This window comes from Hordeum vulgare, chromosome 4H, assembly GCF_904849725.1.
Source record: "Hordeum vulgare subsp. vulgare chromosome 4H, MorexV3_pseudomolecules_assembly, whole genome shotgun sequence".
NCBI lineage: Eukaryota > Viridiplantae > Streptophyta > Magnoliopsida > Poales > Poaceae > Hordeum > Hordeum vulgare.
In genome coordinates, this window is record NC_058521.1 from 88,781,839 (window position 1) to 88,798,819 (window position 16,981).

Below are 16,981 nucleotides of genomic sequence, written 5' to 3' on the forward strand. Positions count from 1 at the left end.
CAGCTTCTCCTAGGTCCTTCATAGAGAAACTTTTATTCAAGTAACCTTTTATGCTCTCCAAAAGCTCTACGTTGTTTCCAATCAGTAATATGTCATCCACATATAATATTAGAAACGCCACAGAGCTCCCACTCACTTTCTTGTAAATACAAAATTCTCCAACCACTTGTATAAACCCAAATGCCTTGATCACCTCATCAAAGCGTTTGTTCCAACTCCGAGATGCTTGCACCAGTCCATAAATGGATCGCTGGAGCTTGCACACCTTGTTAGCATTCTTAGGATCGACAAAACCTTCGGGTTGCATCATATACAACTCTTCCTTAAGGAAACCGTTAAGGAACGCCGTTTTGACATCCATCTGCCAGATTTCATAATCGAAAAATGCAGCTATTGCTAACATGATTCTGACGGACTTAAGCATCGCCACGGGTGAGAAAGTCTCATCGTAGTCAATTCCTGGAACTTGTGAAAAACCCTTTGCCACAAGTCGAGCTTTATAAACGGTCACATTACCGTCAGCGTCCGTCTTCTTCTTAAAAATCCATTTGTTCTGAATAGCCTTGCGGCCCTCAGGTAGTATCTCCAAAGTCCACACTTTGTTCTCATACATGGATCCTATCTCGGATTTCATGGCTTCTAGCCATTTGTTGGAATCTGGGCCCACCATTGCATCTTCATAACTTGCAGGTTCATTGTTGTCTAACAACATGATTGATAAGACGGGATTACCGTACCACTCTGGAGCAGCACGTGATCTCGTCGACCTGCGTGGTTCAACAGAAACTTGAACTGGAGTTTCATGATCATCATCATTAACTTCCTCCTCAACCGGCGTCGCAACGACAGAGGTTTCCCCTTGCCCTGCGCCACCGTCCAGAGGGATGAGAGGTTCGACAACCTCGTCAAGTTCTATCTTCCTCCCACTCAATTCTCTCGAGAGAAACTCCTTCTCGAGAAAAGCTTCGTTCTTAGCAACAAACACTTTGCCCTCGGATTTGAGATAGAAGGTGTACCCAACTATCTCTTTTGGGTAACCTAAGAAGACGCACTTTTCTGCTTTGGGTTCCAGCTTTTCAGGCTGAAGCTTTTTGACATAAGCATCACATCCCCAAACTTTAAGAAACGACAATTTTGGCCTCTTGCCATACCACAGTTCGTATGGTGTCGTCTCAACGGATTTTGATGGTGCCCTATTTAAAGTGAATGCAGCTGTTTCTAATGCATAACCCCAAAATGATAACGGCAAATCAGTAAGAGACATCATAGATTGCACCATCTCCAACAAAGTACGATTACCACGTTCGGACACACCATTACGCTGTGGTGTTCCAGGCGGTGTTAACTGTGAAACAATTCCACATTGTCTTAAGTGAGCACCAGACTCGAAACTCAGATATTCACCCCCACGATCAGACCGTAGGAACTTGATCTTCTTGTTACGATGACTTTCCACTTCACTCTGAAATTGCTTGAACTTTTCAAATGTTTCATACTTGTGCTTCATCAAGTAGACATAACCATATCTACTTAAATCGTCAGTGAAGGTGAGAAAATAACGATATCCGCCGCGTGCCTCCACGCTCATTGGACCACACACATCGGTATGTATGATTTCCAATAAGTCACTTGCACGCTCCATTGTTCCGGAGAACGGAGTCTTAGTCATCTTGCCCATGAGGCATGGTTCGCACGTGTCAAGTGAATCAAAGTCAAGTGACTCCAAAAGTCCATCAGCATGGAGTTTCTTCATGCGCTTTACACCAATATGACCCAAGCGGCAGTGCCACAAAAATATGGCGCTATCATTGTTTACTCTAACTCTTTTGGTCTCAATGTTATGTATATGCGTATCGCTATCAAGATTCAATATGAACAATCCTCTCACATTCGGTGCATGACCATAAAAGATGTTACTCACAGAAATAGAACAACCATTATTCTCAGACTTAAAAGAGTAACCGTCTCGCAATAATCAAGATCCAGATATAATGTTCATGCTCAACGCAGGCACTAAATAACAATGATTTAAGTTCATCACTAATCCCGATGGTAGCTGAAGTGACACTGTGCCGACGGCGATTGCATCAACCTTGGAACCATTTCCTACGCGCATCGTCACTTCGTCTTTCGCCAGCCTTCGTCTATTCCGCAGTTCCTGCTTCGAGTTGCAAATATGAGAAACAGAACCGGTATCGAATACCCAGGCACTACTACGAGAGCCGGTTAAGTACACATCAATAACATGTATATCAAATATACCTGATTTTTCTTTGCCCGCCTTCTTATCTGCCAGATACTTGGGGCAATTGCGCTTCCAGTGAGCCATACCCTTGCAATAGAAACACTCCGTTTTAGGCTTAGGTCCAGCTTTGGGTTTCTTCGGCGGATTGGCAACAGGCTTGCCGCTCTTCTTCGAATTGCCCTTCCTGCCTTTGTCGTTTCTCTTGAAACTAGTGGTCTTATTTACCATCAACACTTGATGCTCTTTACGGAGTTCAGACTCTGTGACCTTCAACATCGCAAACAACTCGCCGGGAGACTTGTTCATCCCTTGCATGTTGTAGTTCAACACAAAGCCTTTGTAGCTTGGCGGCAGTGATTGAAGGATTATGTCAGTGATAGCTTCTTGCGGGAGTTCAATCCCCAGTTCAGCTAGACAGTTTGAGTACCCAGACATTTTGAGCACATGTTCACTGACTGACGAGTTTTCCTCCATCTTGCAAGCATAGAATTTATCGGAGGTCTCATACCTCTCTATCCGGGCGTTCTTCTGAAAGATAAACTCCAACTCTTGGAACATCTCAAATGCTCCATGACGCTCAAAGCGACGTTGAAGTCCCGGTTCTAAGCCATACAAGACTGCACATTGAACTATTGAGTAGTCCTCCTTACGTGCTAACCAAGCGTTCTTAACATCCTGATCAGCCGTAGCGGGTGGTTCATCTCCTAGCGCAGCATTAAGGACATAATCCTTCTTTCCAGCTTGTAAGATTAGCTTAAGATTACGAGCCCAGTCTACAAAGTTGCTTCCATCATCTTTCAACTTAGCTTTCTCTAGGAACGTATTAAAATTCAGGATGACTGTAGCGTGAGCCATAATCTACAACACAAATATATTCAAAGTGGACTTAGACTATGTTCAAGATAATTAGAGTTTAACTTAATCAAATTATATGCTAAACTCCCACTCAAAAAGTACATCTCTCTAGTCATTTGAGTGGTGCATGATCCACTTACACTATCCCAAGTCCGATCATCACGTGAGTTGAGTATAGTTTCAGTGGTAAGCATCCCTATGCTAATCATATCATCTATATGATTCATGATCGACCTTTTGGTCTCATGTGTTCCGAGGCCATGTCTGCACATGCTAGGCTCGTCAAGCTTAACCCGAGTGTTCCGTGTGTGCAACTGTTTTGCACCCGTTGTATGTGAATGTTGAGTCTATCACACCCGATCATCACGTGGTGTCTCGAAACGACGAACTGTAGCAACGGTGCACAGTCGGGGAGAACACAATTTCGTATTGAAATTTTAGTGAGAGATCACCTCATAATGCTACCGTCGTTCTAAGCAAAATAAGGTGCATAAAAGGATTAACATCACATGCAATTCATAAGTGACATGATATGGCCATCATCACGTGCTTCTTGATCTCCATCACCAAAGCACCGGCACGATCTTCTTGTCACCGGCGCCACACCATGATCATCCATCAACGTGTTGCCATCGGGGTTATCGTGCTACTCATGCTATTACTACTAAAGCTACATCCTAGCAAAATAGTAAACGCATCTGCAAGCACAAACGTTAGTATAAAGGCAACCCTATGGCTCCTGCCGGTTGTCGTACCATCGACGTGCAAGTCGATATTTCTATTACAACATGATCATCTCATACATCCAATATATCACATCACATCGTTGGCCATATCATATCACAATCATACCCTGCAAAAAGAAGTTAGACGTCCTCTAATTTTGTTGTTGCATGTTTTACGTGGTGACCAAGGGTATCTAGTAGGATCGCATCTTACTTACGCAAACACCACAACGGAGATATATGAGTTGCTATTTAACCTCATCCAAGGACCTCCTCGGTCAAATCCGATTCAACTAAAGTTGGAGAAACCGACACTTGCCAGTCATCTTTGAGCAAAGGGGGTTACTCGTAACGACAAAACCAGTCTCTCGTAAGAGTACGAGTAATGTCGGTCCAAGCCGCTTCAATCCAACAATACCGCGGAATCAAGAAAAGACTAAGGAGGGCAACAAAACGCACATCACCGCCCACAAAAACTTTTGTGTTCTACTCGAGAAGACATCTACGCATGAACCTAGCTCTGATACCACTGCTGGGGAACGTCGCATGGGAAACAAAAATTTTCCTACGCGCACGAAGACCTATCATGGTGATGTCCATCTACGAGAGGGGATGAGTGATCTACATACCCTTGTAGACCGTACAGCAGAAGCGTTAGAGAACGCGGTTGATGTAGTGGAACGTCCTCACGTCCCTCGATCCGCCCCGCGAACAATCCCGCGATCAGTCCCACAATCTAGTACCGAACGGACGGCACCTCCGCGTTCAGCACACGTACAGCTCGACGATGATCTCGGCCTTCTTGATCCAGCAAGAGAGACGGAGAGGTAGAAGAGTTCTCCGGCAGCGTGACGGTGCTCCGGAGGTTGGTGATGACCTTGTCTCAGCAGGGCTCCGCCCGAGCTCCGCAGAAACGCGATCTAGAGGAAAAACCGTGGAGGTATGTGGTCGGGCTGCCATGGAAAAGTCGTCTCAAATCAGCCCTAAAACCTCTGTATATATAGGTGGGAGGGAGGGGGCCTTGCCTTGGGGCTCAAGGAGCCCCAAGGGGGTCGGCCGAGTCCAAGGGGGAGGACTCTCCCCCCCCCAAACCGAGTTGGACTAGGTTTGGTGGGAGGGAGTCCCCCTTCCTTCCCACCTCCTCCTTTTTTTTTCTTTCTCTCTTGATTTTCTTCTCCTTGGCGCATAGGGCACTTGTGGGCTGTCCCACCAGCCCACTAAGGGCTGGTGTGTCTCCCCCAAGGCCTATGGGCTTCCCCGGGGTGGGTTGCCCCCCCGGTGAACTCCCGGAACCCATTCGTCATTCCCGGTACATTCCCGGTAACTCCGAAAACCTTCCGGTAATTAAATGAGGTCATCCTATATATCAATCTTCGTTTCCGAACCATTCCGGAAACCCTCGTGACGTCCGTGATCTCATCCGGGACTCCGAACAACATTCGGTAACCAACCATATAACTCAAATACGCATAAAACAACGTCGAACCTTAAGTGTGCAGACCCTGCGGGTTCGAGAACTATGTAGACATGACCCGAGAGACTCCTCGGTCAATATCCAATAGCGGGACCTGGATGCCCATATTGGATCCTACATATTCTACGAAGATCTTATCGTTTAAACCTCAGTGTCAAGGATTCATATAATCCCGTATGTCATTCCCTTTGTCCTTCGGTATGTTACTTGCCCGAGATTCGATCGTCAGTATCCGCATACCTATTTCAATCTCGTTTACCGGCAAGTCTCTTTACTCGTTCCGTAATACAAGATCCCGCAACTTACACTAAGTTACATTGCTTGCAAGGCTTGTGTGTGATGTTGTATTACCGAGTGGGCCCCGAGATACCTCTCCGTCACACGGAGTGACAAATCCCAGTCTTGATCCATACTAACTCAACCAACACCTTCGGAGATACCTGTAGAGCATCTTTATAGTCACCCAGTTACGTTGCGACGTTTGATACACACAAAGCATTCCTCCGGTGTCAGTGAGTTATATGATCTCATGGTCATAGGAATAAATACTTGACACGCAGAAAACAGTAGCAACAAAATGACACGATCAACATGCTACGTCTATTAGTTTGGGTCTAGTCCATCACGTGATTCTCCCAATGACGTGATCCAGTTATCAAGCAACAATACCTTGTTCATAATCAGAAGACACTGACTATCATCGATCAACTGGCTAGCCAACTAGAGGCATGCTAGGGATGGTGTTTTGTCTATGTATCCACACATGTAAATGAGTCTTCATTCAATACAATTATAGCATGGATAATAAACTATTATCTTGATACAGGAATTATAATAATAACTATATTTATTATTGCCTCTACGGCATAATTCCAACATCGAATTACTTGAATACTATGTGTACCAATTATAAGTATATAAACATTAAACTTTCTAAAATGATCTACTTATTAGGTCTCCGACTATACATATAGAAACTTGAGACTGCAGACATGGACGATCGACTTTGAAACTCCACTCAAATCACCCCATTATCTAAGCATGCTCGGTTAGCAACACTAAAACAAATTACAAAATATGAAACCTCACACATTATTGATAGAGTATCTTATTTTCTGTTCTTGTTACACTGGAAGCAATGTACACTCTGAATAAAAAAGAAACAACACTTGATTGATATGGTCATCACATATGAAATATGACAGTATGTGAGAAAGTATATAAAGCTGTAGATTTTGATGCACTGCTGATATTCGGTCATCCAAACTCAGATAATAGTTGCTCACCTGCAAATCCTTCAGTAGTGTGCTAACATATTAACATCTTCTTGATCCTCCTAACCTGAATTCTATGATAACACAGAGCTCGATTCGAAAAATAAAATCACATCGCAGGACATCTACAAGCTATGTTTACACAAAAAACACTCGAAAAAACATTCAAAGAAAAAGGAGGCACCTGTTTAAGTAAGCCATTGAAACGAGGCTACACAGAGCTTGACATATCGCCTTGCGGACCTCGCTCAATATCAGCATTTCTTTGAGCCCATTTCTCTTTGCTGATCTCAAATTAGTCTTGTTAAATTTCACAAAATAAATGTCCATACAAGATGCACAATTCAAATACTTTGTGTATTCTAACCAAGAAGATAGAATTCAATATTCGGTGTGGCTTGAACCAAAGTGTCATAAGTAAATACATTACCGTCCAGTTCTTGTGTTGTTGCCCAAAAAATATAAAATATTAAAGAGCGGAACATGAAAATATTAAAGAGCAGAACTTTTAAATTACATATTATTATCAAGGGGGCAACAACGAATGGCAACTTATCTTTTCAAATGTGAAATAAAAAAGAGATACATGTTGTTCACATGATATATGTACTGTATGACACTTCAGCATTGAAGAAGTTGCTCACAGAAAGCAAACCATCACAATTTGCACAATTCCAAGCAGCCATATAAGAACACAAACAGATGTCCAGATAGATTCGTTCAAGGCAGAACATGCCAATTGAATACTGTTTCCTTGAGAAGACCAATTCACTCAAAGAAAAAACAGCAAACATGGCATCGACGTACAATATCCAGTGGAGATTGCAAGAGAAAGCCCATAAAAAGAAAAATGCTCCACTCGAATAGATTGTTGAAGCAAATTTACTTTGCCATACCTGATACTACACTGTTAGTGCTATATATATAAACATTAGTAGCATTAGAGATTGCTCAAAAGGGCACAACCGCTCACCATGCTATTCTCATACTCCAACATCAGAGAATAATCTCATCTAGAGAATACAGGGAAAGCTCAACATGACAAGAAACCACATACGGGGAGCAAATCACCATCTAGCCGACATAGAAATTAGTCCGCTACTTCTCTTTGTCGGCTCAACATTACCAATGTTCTTCTGTGTTATCTGCAGAAAAAAGTACCGACAGAGATGAAATTCAGTTTGCATCCAAAACTCTCTCCATTCCCCACGGCTGGAGGTCTCCCCGTCCCCAAAACATGCCTCCGCCAACAAAGCACCCGTGCTCCCCGTTCCTCACAATCGAAGCTCCCGGCTTCCCGCGAGTCCACAGTAACGGGCTCAATTTAAATTGCCGAAACATTATATATATATAGGAACGGATGTAGTACAAGACAATCGTCCATAAACAACTACAATCCCATTCTCAAACATTTACGAGAAATCCAAGTCCATCGCCACCCATGAAAAATGCAAAAATAAGATAGACACAAGCACGAGCACAACATATTACATATGCAGAACAGTAATACAATGATCAGAGTATGAGTACAGAAAAACTGTAAAGGAACTGAGATATGAAAATTCTCACCATGCAAGACTGCAGAAAGGCTCCCCGTGGGCATGAAGTCGTACACAAGCAGCTTCTCATCTTTGCTGTAATAGTAAGCACGGAGAGGCACGATGAACTCATGCTCGAGCTCGCCAATGTCAGCGATGCGGTCACGGAACTCCAGTTCGGTCATGGTGACACCTTGAGCCCCTTCACCGCCATGGTAGCGCTGGATTCAAGCACAGCCTTGTAGGTCGTCCCGATGGCACCTTTGCCAAGGACCTCGGCAGCGCGCAGCAGGTCCTCGAGGTCGAAAGGTTGGACGGCAGCCGCTGACCCGAAGAAGACCAGCTTCTTCCCTGAAGTCGATTGACCCGCGGGGTGGCCGACAGTGGCCATAGGAGCCACGGCCGAGCCGCTGGGCAACTCGGGAGGTTTTCGGCCACCAGGGATGACGGCGGGGGATGGAGACGGAGGCGGCATCTCCAGAGCCCGTGTTTTGGTGCGCCCCGTCTTGCGGCAGAGGCAGATGAGGAGGAACAGGAGAAGCGCGGCGCCCACGACGAAGGCTATGGCGATCCCGGCAATGGCGCCGCCGGAGAGCTTGTTCCCCTTCTTGTCAGTTTGTTCGTCGTTTCCGCCGTTGGGGACGTTCGTCGCCGGTGTTGTCGGCGAGGGCGTCGTCCCCGTGGGAGCCGGAGAAGGAGGAGGGGCCTCGCCAGGGCAAGGGCCGAGGGGCCCGTCGTAGAGGTGCCGGCATCCCGAGGAACGTCGTGCGCGGCCTGGAGCGGAGCGAGGTGGGGATGGATCCGTTTAGGCGGTTGAAGGAGACGCTGAACTCGCGCAGCTGCGGCAGCGGGAGGTCGGGAATCTCGCCGGCGAACGGGGAGGGGGAGGGGGAGGCGGACGGGGAAGGGGAGGGGGAGGCGGACGGCGAGGGGGAGGAGGAGGCAGACGGGGAGGGGGAGCTGGACGCGGAGGCCACGACGATGTTGCAGGCCACGGCGTCTGCCGTTTATTCCTCCTATTTTTGCGCACTTGATTGCCTCCTTTGTTTTCTTTCCCTCATGCTGCATATCGTTTTTCTCTGTACGTGGAGGTGGAGCACGGCCAGTCAAACTGTAATTGCTAAATGCACACTGTGGTGCTGGCCTGATGGTGGATAGGCGTTAGATTTATAATTCTTTCCTAATCGTGTGGTGGAGATCCTTGTTTGGTTATGTGTGAGTAATTCATGTGTGGACGTAGGGGAGTTTACGTTGGATCTTTTATTAGTAGTATAGATAATCTGATTTTAGCTGTTATAGAGTAGATTGTAAGTTTTTAATAATCTATCCATCTAGTATTTATAATCTACAACATAAGTTGTCCTGTTTGAAAATAAAATAGATTATAAAAACTGAATTATATAATCTAGGTGTTTTCAAACAGGACCTTAAAAAAGAAGAGAGAAGAAGCCAAAGCCGAAGCAACAAGGCAGGAGGAGTACGATCAGCGCAACCAGCCCAGGGGAAATTTTCGAACACCGGCAGTCCGGCAGCAACAAGGTAGGAGCATTTGGCGCCCGCCCCTATAAATACACCCGCCTCCGGCTCAACATGCCGCCTCCTGCCCGCGCCCGCGCACTCCACCCCCACTACCCCGCCTCCTCCTCCTCCTCCTCCTGCCCGGTCCGGCCCGGCGACGACGACGACTGCTCCCCCGCACGGTGCGTACGTCCTTCTCCCTCGCCGATTCCCCGGCTCCGATCCTCCCCGCCCCGGCGATCGGTTCCGTGCTGCTCTGGTGCACGGATCTGGTTCGGTAGGAGTTTGATCGATGTGGTTGACTGCCTGTTTCCGTCCAGCCTTGGATCTGGGTCGCCGCCCCAGTGGGCCGGGTTTCGGTTTCAGATGCCGCACCAAATCGGTAGCGAGCCGTCCTTGGAGCAGACACAGCTGATGAGTCGCTGGAGCTGGCTGTCCGCGTCGATTCTAATCTGCTCTGCTGCCGCGCTTCCTTTCCGTCCGTCGTGTAGCAAAATCCCTACAACTTTCCTGAAACAACACAACCTTCCCAGTCACGGGGGATGCCATACTGAATTACGAGAGGAGGCGGGGGGATATATTTCTCTGAATTATTACTGAGCTTTCCAAATCGCACCTGACGTTGCCTTAGAGGGACGGCGACAGAATTAGTTCCTTACATGTTATTACTGAGCTTTCCAGCTGACTGGGCCAATCCTTTTTTTTATACTATATAAAAGGAAAAGGTTGCGAGCTCTTCACCCCTCTAGATTCAGATCCGGCATTGTGGTTGGCTCTGTCGGTCGCCCTAGTTGGTTGCGTCAGCGCTGCCCTCTGCAGGCTCTGATTTCATCGAAGTCTTGTGGCTGTTGGCGCCGTTCCGTATAGTTTATAATAACTATGCTGCTGCGTACTTCTCTATGCACTAGCACCGGTTCTTGATTTCCGTTGGCCGGTGTACATACGCACCCCTTAATCTTTGAGGCACTGATTTCTGCCAATCACATACTGTACATTGCTTGACTAGTAGGTAATTTAGTTGCTTAGTGTAATTCTAATATTTACCAGTATTATTAGTCCACTGTTTTTTTGATACTGGTAATACTTGAACGCATGTCTGAACTACCAGTAATACTGTACATACGCCATAAATCTGTTTATGAACTGGCTTTCTACTGCAATGGAATAACTCTCTGCACCTTAGTCATCCTCACTATGGCAGGGGTTTGAACCTGAACTGATATTGTATTCCCTTGTAGGAGTTCATTTGAGTAATAGTTGACCAAAGCAGGGTATAATGAAGAGAGTGTCATCGCATGTCTCCATTGCCTCAGAGGCAGAGATCAATTTTGATCTCTCGCGCTTACTAATTGACAAGCCAAAGTTCACACTGGAGCGTAAGAGGTCATTTGATGAACAGTCATGGAGCGAGCTCTCACATCGGCATAATGATGGCTTTGATAGTGTGGCGCAATCACCTGCATTCCGCAATGGTTTTGAGTCACCATTCTCAACCGGAACACACTTCGGTGAGCCAAGTGGACCGCACCCCCTTGTGAATGAGGCATGGGAGGCACTCAGGAAATCCGTAGTGCATTTTCGTGGCCAACCTGTGGGTACTGTTGCTGCGGTAGATCATGCATCTGAGGAGGTGCTCAATTATGATCAGGTAAAATTCATTGGTCTCATATATGAAAACAGATTATTCTTTATTTCTTAGGTTCTGAAATTTAGACATGTCTAAATCAGCAATAAAAATTATCCAATTACCTAGTATACTCCCTCCATTCCAAAATAATTTAAGTTTACCAACTATATGGGAAAATATGTTAACATCTGGAACACGAAATTACTCTCATGATATTCTTTATACAATATTTTTTGAACTATGATGATGTGGTGTTGTAGATCTTTGCATGTTTTTCTATAGAGTTGGTCAAAGTTAAACAAATTTTACTTATTTAGGATAAATCTACAACTTCAACTATTTTGAAACGGAGGGAGTAACAAGGATGACGCTACATTTATTATATGGCCGGTTGAGGATACTCTCAATTATAAACTGATGAAATACAAAGTATTCACTTGTGTCCTGTAATATCTGAAAATAATTGGTGCAATTTCCCATCGTAATATAATTTTCATGTGCACTATGGCTTTGGGTACTCTGCTTGCTTCACATTCATCGTTCTCTTGCATTTTTTATTACTTTCCCTAAAATAATTAATATCTGATGTTGTACCGTTGTTGATTTTATCCTTACAACTGCAGGTTTTTGTACGGGATTTTGTTCCTAGTGCATTGGCTTTCCTAATGAACAACGAGCCTGAAATAGTGAAGAACTTCCTCTTGAGAACTCTCCACTTGCAAAGCTCAGAAAAAATGGTAGACCGGTTCAAGCTAGGAGCAGGAGCAATGCCTGCAAGTTTCAAGGTGGACCGTAATGTAAACAGGAACACTGAAACATTAGTTGCAGATTTTGGTGAGAGCGCAATTGGCAGGGTGGCACCAGTGGACTCTGGATTTTGGTGGATTATTCTCCTTCGGGCATATACAAAGTACACTGGAGATGTTAGTTTGTCAGAATCACCTGATTGTCAGAAGTGCATGCGGCTTATACTGAGTCTTTGCTTATCTGAGGGATTCGATACTTTCCCAACTCTGCTCTGCACTGATGGTTGCTCAATGATTGATCGTCGGATGGTACAGCCATTTCGCCTTTATTTGATTTAGATTCAGAACTACTTTATTTACTTAAAAGCAGCACAATGCAATTGAGGTGGCAAGGGGAACAGGAATGGTTCTGCATTTTAATGTACAACCAAAAGGAACATTTATTTATCCCGGACAGTAAATTTTGAAAAGAGACATCTTCAGTTAACACACTTTGACTGATAATGCTAATTCATTTGTCAGTATCATACATCTTCCCGTAAGTAGGAAGTATGATTAATTTTAGCACAAGAAAAGGTAATACTTGAAAAAAATGATATGTATTCTGAAATAGAATCCTAATTTTTTTTGTGCTGCTTGTACGACCTTTGAGTTACAGCATACTTGAAAAAGGCAATCGGTATTCTGAAATGTAATCCTAATAGTTTCCTGGTTCCTTGTTCAACTCTCGATTTACAATTTCAAACGGAGGTGAACATCCTTATCGTTACATGATTTTAATGTTAATCTATAATTTCAGGGTATATATGGTTATCCTATTGAGATCCAAGCTCTCTTCTACATGGCATTAAGATGTGCTCTCCAAATGCTCAAGCCGGATGGTGAAGGGAAAGACTTCATAGAGAAGATAGGGCAGCGACTACATGCATTAACCTATCACATGCGAAATTACTTCTGGCTTGATTTCCCACATCTAAATAACATATATAGATACAAAACAGAAGAGTACTCCCACACTGCTGTGAACAAATTCAATGTCATCCCGGATTCAATTCCTGATTGGGTGTTTGATTTCATGCCATGCAAGGGAGGCTACTTTCTTGGCAATGTCAGCCCTGCTATGATGGACTTCAGGTGGTTTGCTCTTGGAAACTGTATTGCCATTATATCATCTCTAGCTACTCCGGAGCAGTCATCGGCAATAATGGACCTGATCGAGGAGAGGTGGGATGAGCTAGTGGGCGAGGTGCCTCTGAAGATAGTATATCCTGCACTTGAGAACCATGAATGGAGAATAATTACTGGCTGCGACCCCAAGAATACCCGGTGGAGTTATCATAATGGAGGATCATGGCCAGGTAATTTACTTTATACCATTTTCTGGATTATTTTAGTAAGCATTCTTTGCTGCTAAATATTCTTGTTCGTAAAAACTGTTATTATCTAAAGTGAAACATTTTTTTCTGAATGAAGACTACAACTATAATAATAATTATAAAACAGTAATAAATGGTTAGAATAAACTTCATTCTGAACTTTACCGTGTCTTGCGCTACAAACGGCAACATAGTTTTGTCAGGAGAAAATGATTTTAAATCTCTGTGAACCCTTGATCTGCTTTCTTCTGGTTGCTGGGGGGAGTTATGTCAATGCTTCCTTATCACTTGAGGAGTGGAGACGTGGGTCTGTATGCTCAATCGTTGTTCTGCTTCTTCTTTTTTGCGTGTAATTGTTCTGGTTGAGGAGTGGGGACTGCTTCTAGTCATACACGAAGCAAAGCCACAAGCCCACAACCCAATCTTGGGATCCGTGGAAGCCTACGAATTTTAACATTCTCACATGTTTCATCTGCAGTTCTTCTATGGCTGCTGACAGCAGCCTGCATCAAGACCGGGCGGCCACAAATGGCGAAGCGCGCCATCGAGCTCTCCGAGGCAAGACTCCTCAAGGACGGCTGGCCCGAGTACTACGATGGCAAGCTGGGAAAGTTCGTCGGCAAGCAGGCCAGGAAGTTCCAGACATGGTCCATTGCTGGCTACCTCGTCGCGCGGATGATGCTGGAGGACCCTTCAACGCTCCTGATGATCACAATGGAGGAGGACCGGCCGGTGAAGCCGACAATGAGGCGGTCGGCGTCATGGAATGCCTGAAGAAAGGTTGGGTGGTTGTTCCTCCAAAAAAGAATTTACTTGCCAAGGGTTGAACAGAAAAAAGCGTCCGGAGTTGGTTGTAATTGTACTCTGTCAGTTTCGACAGAAGTGTATACCGTAGATGCAACTAGAAGTCGCACTACATTTTCCTTTTGTCGAAAACAGCAAGTCAAGCTTGTGCTTTGGTGATACCTCAGTTTCGGAATAATATGTTTATTTTGTACCAGTGGCACCTCAGATAGTTGCAATAACCAAGTACCCCCTCATTCTATAATAAGTGTCGCTGATTTTAGTACAAAGTTATACTAAACCAGCGACACTTAATATGAAACGCAGAGAATATACTCCCTCTGTTCCTAAATATAAGTCTTTTAAGCGATTTCATTAGATGTCTACATACGGAGCAAAATGATTGAATGTACACTCTAAAGTATGTCTATATACATTCGTATATAGTCCACTAGTGAAATCTTAATGCAAAATCATTATGAATTATCAACAAAATAAATGAACCAAGTATCAAATTCCATTGACCGAAAGTGGAAACATGCACGTGTTCCGGTCTTCTGGATCAAGGCATTAAGGCGGTACGTTCAAGTCGGTTAGATGTTTCTGAAGAAAGTTTGTTTTACTACTTTACTTGATTGATTGAACTTGAAGGGACATCAAATTGCATTGACCACATGCTGAAAACATGCATGCACGCAATCTGGACTGACGCATCATAAACAAGTAGAGTAGTAGTTCGTCAAGTCGGTTAGAATGTTGAACTAGGAGCACTTCGTAAGTCGGCTTGCTCATCCATAAAAGCTAGAGTAATTTGGGTAGTTTTCAGTCAGAGTATAAACCGGAGGTAGAGTCCCTTTTAGAGTCCAGGTGCAGTTCAGTTTCTTACGTCCTCTCCTTATAATGGAACCTTGTGAGCTCAAGAAAAGAAAGGGGTGTGTCTATGTCTTTAGTCGACTGAAACTTCAAATAGTATAGTATGCGAAAAAGAAAAACTGAAAAAAATTGTCTGCACGAATCTCAATGCAAAATCAACGCATTATAGTATCGACTGATCTCAGTCGACAGATTTTTAGCAAAGCCGAAAAGGAAAAGGTAAACGCTTTCATCCGACGCGCCGGCCAAATCGTTCGGCCGGTCGCGCGCCCCGCTGATAGATGCTTGCAACATTTTTTCGTTAAATTTGCTGCAACCGTGTTTATTTTATACAAACGTTTTTCATGCAGTTTTTTTTCTCGTGTAAATTTGTTGCAACCAGCGTCATATTTGCTGCATATACGTTTGGTTGTAACTTCTGTTCGTCATATTTTTCGTTACAATTGATGTTTTTTTACTTTTGCTACAATCGGCATCATTCTTTGCTGCAACCATTCACTAAAAAACACGTTCGTGTAGATATTTGTTACAACCGACATTTGACTTTTGCTACCACGCACTATCAACTTCTTTTTTTTGTTACGATTACGTAGATATATTTTTTGTTATAAATTTTGTTTTTTGTTGGAATCGTTGGCCGGGGGACCCAGCAAGGAGGACCTGTCTTTCGCGTACCCCCGGGTCGTCGCCGCTCACGAGGACTCCGCGCGTGCTCCTCCAGCTGACCGTGTCCTCCCGCAGCATCGACTACTTGGTCTACAAGGCAAGGGCCGTCCAGCCGCCGTCTCTGTCGCTGCTCCCAACTCCGCGCTCACCAGGAAGGCCATCGGCATCCTGCGCCGCCGCGGCGAGGGCGCGTTCGCCGTGGCCGAGCTCCGCACGGCTGGTGGCGTTCGAGCTCTGCGTGCTGCTCTCGCTGGGCCCGGGGCCGTCCGAGTCTGACAAGTGGGAGTTGAGGCACGTGAAGGTCCGCGACGGCAGGGGCAAGGACATGACGCTGCAGTGCTGGGAGACGGATGCCGCCGTGCCCGTCGGCGGCCGGTTCCTGTGCTGGGTGGACTGTTACCGTGGCATGCTGGTCGGCCGCGTGTTCGCTGACGGCGGCTCCGCGCTCACGTACGTGCCGCTGCACGTCGACACCCTTGGGCGAAACCCGACCACGGCCAGGAGTGCCCCGAGGCGTCGCGGAGCGTCTGCGTCACCGCCGGCGACACGGTGAAGTTCGTCAGCGTCGATCGCGGCCTTCTGTTCGTCTTCACCTTCACCATCTGGACACTGGGCAAGGCGCGGGACGGCAGCATGAAGTGGGAGAAGGACGTCGACTTCCGTGCCGCCGAGCTCTGGGCCTTCTCCGGCTACGAGCACCTCCCGTGTGTTCCCGCCGGAGTACACCGTCGTGAGCATGGTCGACCCCGACGCCCTGTGCTTCATGGTGACTGGTGAGCCAGGGACGCCACGCTGGCATCGAAGCCGGGGGAGACAACACGGTGTGGCTGGTCGAGGTCGACACGAGGCGCAGAGCGGTGCGGTCAGTGTCCCGCCACTCCAAAGAAGAGACGAGGAACATGTCAGGGCGTGCCTTCCACGACGAGGTGAACGACGACGACGCCGATGGCGGCCTCCCTAAACATGTTTCATGGCCATGCCTTCCTTCCCAGCGAGGTCACCACGTACGTACACGAGCTGTAGTCACACTTGCTCGTCCTCCATGGCATAGATAGGCTTTACATATTATTTTTGGGGCGATGCTCTGCGCCGGCGCGCAGGCCGGAAGATTCGGCCGGTTGCGCGCGAGCTGCCCGATCTGTCAGTAGGCGGGACATGCAATATTTTTCTCTTCGATGCAATAATTTTCGACGCTATGCAGTAATTTTCGTAAACTGTTGCAACAAAAAAAAAATTGTAGCAAAAAAAATATCTACGTGATCGTAGCAAAAAAACGAAAAA

General features: G+C 45.7%; 2 protein-coding genes and 1 pseudogene across 3 annotated transcripts; 2 read left to right on the top strand and 1 right to left on the bottom strand.

The window, feature by feature from the left end:
- Window positions 1-8,292: 8,292 nt before the first annotated feature.
- On the bottom strand, window positions 8,293-9,179 carry LOC123450310 (annotated as a pseudogene).
- A 393-nt stretch (window positions 9,180-9,572) lies between these two features.
- LOC123447966 (probable alkaline/neutral invertase F) lies at window positions 9,573-14,378 on the top strand. Of its 2 annotated transcripts, none has more exons than XM_045124715.1 (5): window positions 9,573-9,650; window positions 10,868-11,277; window positions 11,880-12,311; window positions 12,802-13,360; window positions 13,857-14,378. In XM_045124715.1, exons 2-5 carry the CDS (start codon window positions 10,906-10,908, stop codon window positions 14,150-14,152), a joined length of 1,659 nt encoding a protein of 552 aa, XP_044980650.1. In that variant the 5' UTR covers window positions 9,573-9,650; window positions 10,868-10,905; the 3' UTR covers window positions 14,153-14,378. The 2 variants fall into 2 exon arrangements, with proteins under 2 accessions (XP_044980650.1, XP_044980649.1); XM_045124714.1 differs by having other exon boundaries at window positions 9,616-9,811.
- A 683-nt stretch (window positions 14,379-15,061) lies between these two features.
- Window positions 15,062-16,883, top strand: LOC123450311. The gene is made up of 2 exons (XM_045127629.1): window positions 15,062-15,071; window positions 15,628-16,883. The coding sequence occupies exons 1-2, from the start codon at window positions 15,062-15,064 to the stop codon at window positions 16,251-16,253; spliced, it is 636 nt and encodes a 211-aa protein (XP_044983564.1). The 3' UTR covers window positions 16,254-16,883.
- The last annotated feature ends 98 nt before the right edge of the window (window positions 16,884-16,981 follow it).

Excerpts from the sequence above, each read along its gene's own strand:
- LOC123447966 (XM_045124715.1), top strand. The coding sequence starts at position 10,906 with ATGAAGAGAGTGTCATCGCATGTCTCCATTGCCTCAGAGGCAGAGATC. Across the intron at positions 11,278-11,879 it reads AGGTGCTCAATTATGATCAG|GTTTTTGTACGGGATTTTGT; the intron begins GTAAAATTCATT and ends TTACAACTGCAG. Across the intron at positions 12,312-12,801 it reads CAATGATTGATCGTCGGATG|GGTATATATGGTTATCCTAT; the intron begins GTACAGCCATTT and ends CTATAATTTCAG.